Source organism: Nesoenas mayeri (assembly GCF_963082525.1).
Source record: "Nesoenas mayeri genome assembly, contig: SCAFFOLD_189, whole genome shotgun sequence".
Taxonomy (NCBI): domain Eukaryota; kingdom Metazoa; phylum Chordata; class Aves; order Columbiformes; family Columbidae; genus Nesoenas; species Nesoenas mayeri.
Window position 1 is genome coordinate 21,372 of NW_027660037.1, and position 9,001 is coordinate 30,372.

General features: G+C 64.8%; 1 protein-coding gene across 1 annotated transcript; it reads left to right on the forward strand.

Moving 5' to 3' along the window:
- Positions 1 to 1,555: 1,555 nt before the first annotated feature.
- Positions 1,556 to 5,878, forward strand: PSMD8 (proteasome 26S subunit, non-ATPase 8; the record flags this gene model as incomplete). Its single annotated transcript, XM_080364400.1, has 4 exons — positions 1,556 to 1,724; positions 3,299 to 3,371; positions 3,483 to 3,585; positions 5,713 to 5,878. Coding segments are annotated over exons 1-4 (510 nt in total), but the record flags the coding sequence as incomplete, so codon positions are not given.
- Between the last annotated feature and the right edge of the window lie 3,123 nt (positions 5,879 to 9,001).

Genomic DNA, 9,001 nt, shown 5'->3' on the forward strand with positions numbered 1-9,001 from the left:
ACCCCCGTGTCACCCCCCTCCCCCCCCCCAACGGGGGGGCCTTTTGTTACCGCCAATGTTTTTTAACGTCACTCGGGGGGGTCCCGGTTTGAATCCCCGTTTGGGGACACGGGGACGGGGGTGGGACATGAGGGGGGGTGGTGACATTGGGGGGGGGGGGGCACACGAGTGGGGGTCACGCGTGGGGGTGTCACTGTGGGTGCTGTCACCAGCCCCCCCCCCCGGGTACAATGAAACCCCCGAAACGGTGACGGCTCCGACTGTCTTTGTCCCCAACGTGCGGCGGGTGATATGTGGGGACATGGGGGACGTGGGGGGACATGGGGGGACATGGAGACATGGGGGGACATGGAGACATGGGGGGTGATGGGGGCCACATGGGGTGACATGCGGACATGTGGGGTGACATGGGAGGACATAGGGACATGTGGGGGACATGTGGACATGTGGGGTGACATGGGGTGACGTAGGGACATATGGGGGACATGGGGATGTATGGGGGGCCATGGGGACATATGGGGTGACATGGGGTCATGTGAGTGACATTGGGGGGACATAGGGACATGTGGGGGACATGGGGACTTGAGGGGTCATGGGGACATATGAGTGACATGGGGGGGACATGGGGACATACAGGGGGCAATGAGGACATAGGGGGACATGGTGACATGTGGGGTGACATGGGGGGACATAGGGACATGTGGGGGACATGGGGATGTATGGGGGGCCATGGGGACATATGGGGTGACATGGGGACATGTAGGGTGACATAGGGACATGTGGGGGACATGGAGACATGTGGGGTGACATGGGGTGGGATGGGGGGACATGGGGACATATGGGGTGACATGGGGTGTCATAGAGACATATGGGGTGACGTGGGGGGGACATGGGGACATATGGGGTGACATGGGGACGTATGGGGTGACATGGGAGGGACATGGGGACATATGGGGTGACATGGGGGGGACATGTGGGGTGACATGGGAGTGTCATGGGGACATATGGGGTGACATGGGGACATATGGGGTGACATGGGGGGGACATGTGGGGTGACATGGGGGTGTCATGGGGACATATGGGGTGACATGGGGGGACATGGGGACATGTGGGGTGACATGGGGGTGTCATGGGGACATATGGGGTGACATGGGGGGGACATGGGGACATGTGGGGTGACATGGGGGGGACATGGGGACATATGGGGTGACATGGGGGGACATATGGGGTGACATGGGGACATATGGGGGGACATGGGGGTGTCATGGGGACATATGGGGTGACATGAGGGGGACATGTGGACATGTGGAGGGACACGGAGACATGAGGTGACACGTGACACACGCCATCTCTCCGCGCCCTCCTGACGTCACTCATTCCCCCGTGACGTCACCTCGACGCTGACATCACTCCCCCCCCTTCCCACCCCGTGCCCGCCGCGCCGCGATTGGCCGCCCTCCGTTGCCGCGGCGACGCGATGCGGGCCGTCAAGCGCGGCGGGCGGGGCGGCCGTCAAGCGCGGCGGGCGGTGTCGCGCTGTGCGCGCAGTCACGGCCATGGCGGCGGGCGGGCCGGTGGTGAACGGGGCCGAGGGCGGCCCGGGGGGCCCGGGGGGGCCCGGGGGGCTCCGAGCGGCCGCCGGGATGTACGAGCAGCTCAAGGGCGAGTGGAGCCGCAAGAGCCCCAACCTCAGCAAGTGCGGGGAGGCGCTGGGGCGGCTCAAGGTGCGGGGGAGCGGGGGGAGCGCTGCGGCCGGAAGTGGGGCCGGGGCGGGGGGGGGGGGGGGCTGGGGATTGGGGGGGTCTGGGGATTGGGGGGGGTCTGGGGATTGGGGGGGTGTGGGAGTTGGGGGGGTCTGTGAGGATAAAGGGGGATCGGGGGATTGCGGGGGGTCTGTGGGGATGGGGGGGGTATGGAGGTTGGGGGGGTCTGGGGGAGTTGGGGGGGGGTCGGAGGATTAGGGGGGTCTGTGGGGATTGGGGGGGGTCGGGGGATTGCGGGGGGTCTGTGGGGATTGGGGGGGGTATGGAGGTTGGGGTGTCTGTGGGGATTGGGGGGGTCTGGGGATTGAGGGGGTCTGTGGGGATTGGGGGGTCTCTGGGAATTGGGAGGGGTCGGGGGATTAGGGGGGGTCTGTGGGGATTGGGGGGGTGTGGGAGTTGGGGGGGGGTCTGGGGATTGGGGGGGGCTGTGGGGATTAGGGGGGGTCTGTGGGGACTGGGGGGGTGTGGGAGTTGAGGGGGTCTGTGGGGATGGGGGGGGTCTGGGGATTGGGGGGGGTCTGGGGAGTGGGGGCGTCTGTGGGGACTGGGGGGTGTGGGAGTTGGGGGGGGTCTGGGGATTGGGGGGGGCTGTGGGGATTAGGGGGGGTCTGTGGGGACTGGAGGGGTGTGGGAGTTGGGGAGGTCTGTGGGGATTAAGGGGAGTCTGGGAATTGGGGGGGTCTGGGGATTGGGGGGTCTGTGGGGATTGGGGGGGTCTGGGGGTTGGGGGGGTCTGGGGATTAGGGAGGGGTCTGTGGGAATTGGGGGGGTCTGGGGATTGGAGGGGATCTCTGGGGATTGGGGGGGTCTGGGGATTAGAGGGGGTCTCTGGGAATTGTGGGGGGACCGGGGGGGGGTCTGTGGGATTGGGGAGGTCTGGAGGTTGGGGGGGTCTGGGGATTTGGGGGGGTCTGGGGATTAGGGGGGTCTGGGTGGGGGATTGGGGGGGCTGTGGATTGGAGGGGTCTGTGGGAGTTGGGGGGTTGGGGAGTTGGGGGGGTCTGGGGATTGGGGGGGGTCTGTGGGGATTGGGGGGGTCGGGGGATTAGGAGGGGGTCTGTGGGAATTGGGGGGGACCCTGGGGATTGGGGGAGGGGGGAGCTGAGAGTTGGGGGGATCTCTTGGAATTGGGGAGGGGGCTGGAATGGGGGGGGGGAGGGGGCTGTGGATTTGGGGGGGGGGGTCCCTGAAAATCATGGCGGGGGCTGGGGATTATGGGGGGGGTCTCTGAGGGTTGGGGGGGGACCCTGAGGACTGAGGGGGTATCTGAGAATTGGGGGGGGTAGGGGGGTCCCTGGAATGAGGGGGGGGCCCTGTGGATCGGGGGGGGTCCCAGTGCTTGTGGGGGGGCAGCGCCGGAACCTCATTACCCCAAACCTTTAATTAACACGGGGGGGGGTGAATCAGACTTCCCGCCGCCTGTAAACAGTAATTAAAGCTCATTAGTGAGCGTGGGACAATCTGACGTGTGTCCCCCCCCCCATTGTGTGTGTCCCCAACTGTCCCCCACCGTGTCCCCAACTGTCCCCCCCCAGCTGGCGCTCCTGGACCTCAACTTCCTCCCCACCTCGGGCACCAAACTGACCAAGCAGCAGCTCATCCTGGCCCGTGAGTGTCACTTTGGGGGGGACAAAACGGCCATGACCCCCCCAGGGGACCTTGGCGACCCCCCCGCGGTGTTGGGGACCCCCCCCCCCAAAACGGTGTGTCCCGTTTTAGGGGACATCCTGGAGATCGGGGCGCAGTGGAGCATCCTGAAGAAGGACATCCCGTCCTTCGAGCGCTACATGGCCCAGCTCAAGTGCTACTATTTCGACTACAAGTGAGCCGGGGGGGGCCCGTGTCACCCCCGTGTCACCCCCATGTCACCCCCGTGTCCCCATGTTCCCCCCATGTCACCCACACGTCACCCGTGTTCCCCCCATGTCACCCCCGTGTCACCCCAATGTCCCCATGTTCCTCCTATGTCACCCCGTGTTCCCCCCATGTCACCCCCGTGTCTCACCCCAATGTCCCCATGTTCCTCCTATGTCACCCCGTGTCACCCCCGTGTCACCCCCGTGTCACCCCGTGTTCCCCGCATGTCACCCCCGTGTCATCCCCATGTCCCCATGTTCCTCCTATGTCACCCCGTGTTCCCCCCATGTCACCCCCATGTCCCCGTGTCACCCCATGTTCCCCCCGTGTCACCCTCGTGTTCCCCTCATGTTCCCCCCGTGTTCCCCCCGTGTTCCCCCCGTGTTCCCCCCGTGTTCCCCCGTGTTCCCCTGTGTCACCCCTGTGTCACCCCCGTGTCACCCCGTGTTCCCCCCGTGTTCCCCCGTGTTCCCCCCGTGTTCCCCACATGTCACCCCCATGTCACCCCAATGTCCCCGTGTCACCCCCATGTCACCCTCTGTTCCCCCTGTGTCACCCCCGTGTCACCCCGTGTTCCCCCCATGTCACCCCCGTGTCACCCCACATGTCCCCATGTTCCCCCCATGCCACCCCACATGTCCCCGTGTCACCCCCATGTTCCCCCCGTGTCACCCCCATGTCACCCCCGTGTTCCCCTCATGTCACCCCGTGTCACCCCCATGTCCCCCCTCATGTCATCCCCGTGTCACTCCCGTGTCATCCCCGTGTCACTCCCATGTCATCCCTGTGTCACTCCCATGTCACCCCGTGTCACCCCGTGTCACCTCAATGTCCCCATGTTCCCCCCGTGTTCCCCCCGTGTTCCCCCCGTGTTCCCCCCGTGTTCCCCCCGTGTCACCCCCGTGTTCCCCCCATGTCACCCCATGTTCCCCCCATGTCACCCCATGTTTCCCCCATGTCACCCCAATGTCCCCGTGTTTCCCCCCATGTCACCCCGTGTTTCCCCCATGTCACCCCGTGTTCCCCCCGTGTCAACCCCATGTCCCCATGTTCCCCTCATGTCACCCCGTGTTCCCCCATGTCACCCCCGTGTCACCCGAATGTCCCTATGTTCGCGCCGTGTCACCCCTGTGTCACCCCCGTGTCACCCCGTGTTCCCCGCATGTCACCCCCGTGTCACCCCCGTGTCACCCCCGTGTCACCCCCGTGTCACCCCCATGTCCCCATGTTCCTCCTATGTCACCCCGTGTTCCCCCCATGTCACCCCAATGTTCCCCCATGTCACCCCCGTGTCACCCTGTGTTCCCCCATGTCACCCCCGTGTCACCCCCATGTCACCCCGTGTTCCCCCCATGTCACTCCAATGTCCCCATGTTTCCCCCATGTTTCCCCCATGTTTCCCCCCATGTTTCCCCCATGTTTCCCCCATGTTTCCCCCATGTCACCCCCATGTCACCCCCGTGTCACCCCACTGTCCCCATGTTCCCCCTATGTCACCCCAAGTTCCTCTCATGTCACCCCCGTGTTACCCCCATGTCACCCCGTGTCACCCACATGTCCCCATGTCACCCCGTGTTCCCCCCATGTCACCCCATGTTCCCCCCCATGTCACCCCATGTTCCCCTCATGTCAGCCCCGTGTCACCCCGTGTCACCCCCGTGTCACCCCGTGTCACTCCCATGTCACCCCCGTGTTCCCCCCATGTCACCCTGTGTCACCCACATGTCCCCATGTTCCCCCAATGTTCACCCTATGTCACCCCCGTGTCACCCCGTGTCACCCCCATGTCACCCCAAGGTCCCCCCATGTCACCCCGTATGTCCCCCCACATGTCCCCACATCACATCATGTCCCCCACATGTCCCCCACATGTCCCCACATCACATCATGTCCCCCCCATGTCCCCCCATGTCCCCCACATGTCCCCACATAACATCATGTCCCCCTTTCCCCCCATGTCCCCGTGTCCCCCACATGTCCCCACATCACACCACGTCCCCCTGTCCCCCCACATATCCCCACACCACATCACATCCCCCTGTCCCCCACATGTCCCCATGTCCCCCACACGTCCCCCCCCGTGTCCCCCCAGGGACGAACTCCCCGAATCCGCCTACAAGCACCAGCTTTTGGGGCTGAACCTGCTGTTCCTGCTGTCCCAAAACCGCGTGGCGGAGTTCCACACGGAGCTGGAGCGCCTGCCGGCCCGCGACATCCAGACCAACGTCTACATCAAGCACCCCGTGTCCCTCGAGCAGGTGCCTTTGGGCTCGGATCCCGCGCTTTTGGGCCACCTGGGGGCCTTTTGGGGACCTTTGGGGGCCTTTTGGGGGCCTGTGGGGGCCTTTTGGGGACCTTTGGGAGGGTTTGCCCCATGCATGCCACCCAGCTCTCAGTAGCCACCCTCCCACCCTCGGTAGCCACCAAGCTCTCAGTAGCCACCCTCCCACCTTCAGTAGCCGACAAGCACTCAGTGGCCACCCTCCCGCCCTCAGTAGCCACCAAGCTCTCAGTGGCCACCCCCTCACCCTCAGTAGCCAAAAGCTCTCAGTGGCCACCCCCTCACCCTCAGTAGCCACCAAGCTCTCAGTGGCCACCCTCCCACCCTCAGTGGCCACCCTCCATAGCCACCAAGCTCTCAGTAGCCACCCTCCCACCCTCAGTAGCCACCAAGCTCTCAGTGGCCACCCCCTCACCCTCAGTAGCCACCAAGCTCTCAGTGGCCACCCTCTCACCCTCAGTAGCCACCAAGCTCTCAGTAGTCACCCCCTCACCCTCAGTAGCCACCAAGCTCTCAGTGGCCACCCTCCCCACCCTCAGTAGCCACGAAGCTCTCAGTAGCCACCCTCCCACCCTCAGTAGCCACCCAGCTCTCAGTAGCCACCCTCTCACTCTCAGTGGCCACCCCCGCACCCTCAGTAGCCACGAAGCTCTCAGTAGCCACCCTCCCACCCTCAGTAGCCACGAAGCTCTCAGTAGCCACCCTCCCACCCTCAGTAGCCACCAAGCTCTCAGTAGCCACCCTCCCACCCTCGGTAGCCACCAAGCTCTCAGTAGCCACCCTCCCACCCTCAGTAGCCACCAAGCTCTCAGTGGCCACTCCCTCACCCTCAGTAGCCACCAAGCTCTCAGTGGCCACCCCCTCACCCTCAGTAGCCACCCAGCTCTCAGTGGCCACCCCCTCACCCTCAGTGGCCACCCCCCCCACCCTCAGTAGCCACCAAGCTCTCAGTGGCCACCCCCTCACCCTCAGTAGCCACCCAGCTCTCAGTGGCCACCCCCTCACCCTCAGTGGCCACCCCGCCACCCTCAGTAGCCACCCAGCTCTCAGTGGCCACCCCCTCACCCTCAATAGCCACCCAGCTCTCAGTGGCCACCCCCTCACCCTCAGTGGCCACCCCCCCCCCTCAGTAGCCACCCAGCTCTCAGTAGCCACCCCCTCACCCTCAGTAGCCACCCAGCTCTCAGTAGCCACCCTCCCACCCTCAGTAGCCACCAAGCTCTCAGTAGCCACCCTCCATAGCCACCAAGCTCTCAGTAGTCACCCCCCCACCCTCCATAGCCACCAGGCTCTCAGTAGTCACCCCCTCACCCTCAGTAGCCACCAAGCTCTCAGTAGCCACCCTCCCACCCTCAGTAGCCACCAAGCTTTCAGTGGCCACCCCCTCACCCTCAGTAGCCACCCAGCTCTCAGTGGCCACCCCCTCACCCTCAGTGGCCACCCCCCCCACCCTCAGTAGCCACCAAGCTCTCAGTGGCCACCTCCTCACCCTCAGTAGCCACCCAGCTCTCAGTGGCCACCCCCTCACCCTCAGTAGCCACCAAGCTCTCAGTGGCCACCCTCTCACCCTCAGTAGCCACCAAGCTCTCAGTAGTCACCCCCTCACCCTCAGTAGCCACCAAGCTCTCAGTGGCCACCCCCTCACCCTCAGTAGCCACCAAGCTCTCAGTGCCCCCCCCCTCACCCTCAGTAGCCACCAAGCTCTCAGTGGCCACCCCCTCACCCTCAGTAGCCACCCAGCTCTCAGTAGCCACCCTCCCACCCTCAGTAGCCACCCAGCTCTCAGTGGCCACCCCCTCACCCTCAGTAGCCACCCAGCTCTCAGTAGCCACCCTCCATAGCCACCAAGCTCTCAGTGGCCACCCCCTCACCCTCAGTAGCCACCAAGCTCTCAGTGGCCATCCCCTCACCCTCAGTAGCCACCCAGCTCTCAGTGGCCACCCCCTCACCCTCAGTAGCCACCCAGCTCTCAGTAGCCACCCTCCCACCCTCAGTAGCCACCAAGCTCTCAGTAGCCACCCTCCATAGCCACCAAGCTCTCAGTAGTCACCCCCCCACCCTCCATAGCCACCAGGCTCTCAGTAGTCACCCCCTCACCCTCAGTAGCCACCAAGCTCTCAGTAGCCACCCTCCCACCCTCAGTAGCCACCAAGCTTTCAGTGGCCACCCCCTCACCCTCAGTAGCCACCCAGCTCTCAGTGGCCACCCCCTCACCCTCAGTGGCCACCCCCCCACCCTCAGTAGCCACCAAGCTCTCAGTGGCCACCTCCTCACCCTCAGTAGCCACCCAGCTCTCAGTGGCCACCCCCTCACCCTCAGTAGCCACCAAGCTCTCAGTGGCCACCCTCTCACCCTCAGTAGCCACCAAGCTCTCAGTAGTCACCCCCTCACCCTCAGTAGCCACCAAGCTCTCAGTGGCCACCCCCTCACCCTCAGTAGCCACCAAGCTCTCAGTGCCCCCCCCCCTCACCCTCAGTAGCCACCAAGCTCTCAGTGGCCACCCCCTCACCCTCAGTAGCCACCCAGCTCTCAGTAGCCACCCTCCCACCCTCAGTAGCCACCCAGCTCTCAGTGGCCACCCCCTCACCCTCAGTAGCCACCCAGCTCTCAGTAGCCACCCTCCATAGCCACCAAGCTCTCAGTGGCCACCCCCTCACCCTCAGTAGCCACCAAGCTCTCAGTGGCCATCCCCTCACCCTCAGTAGCCACCCAGCTCTCAGTGGCCACCCCCTCACCCTCAGTGGCCACCCCCCCACCCTCAGTAGCCACCAAGCTCTCAGTGGCCACCGCCTCACCCTCAGTAGCCACCCAGCTCTCAGTGGCCACCCCCTCACCCTCAGTGGCCACCCCCCCCCTCAGTAGCCACCCAGCTCTCAGTGGCCACCCCCTCACCCTCAGTAGCCACGAAGCTCTCAGGAGCCACCCTCCCACCCTCAGTAGCCACCCAGCTCTCAGTGGCCACCCCCCCACCCTCAGTAGCCACCAAGCTCTCAGTAGCCACCCTCCCACCCTCAATAGCCACCAAGCTCTCAGTGGCCATGCCCTCACCCTCAGTAGCCACCAAGCTCTCAGTGGCCACCCTCCCACTCTCAGTGGCCAC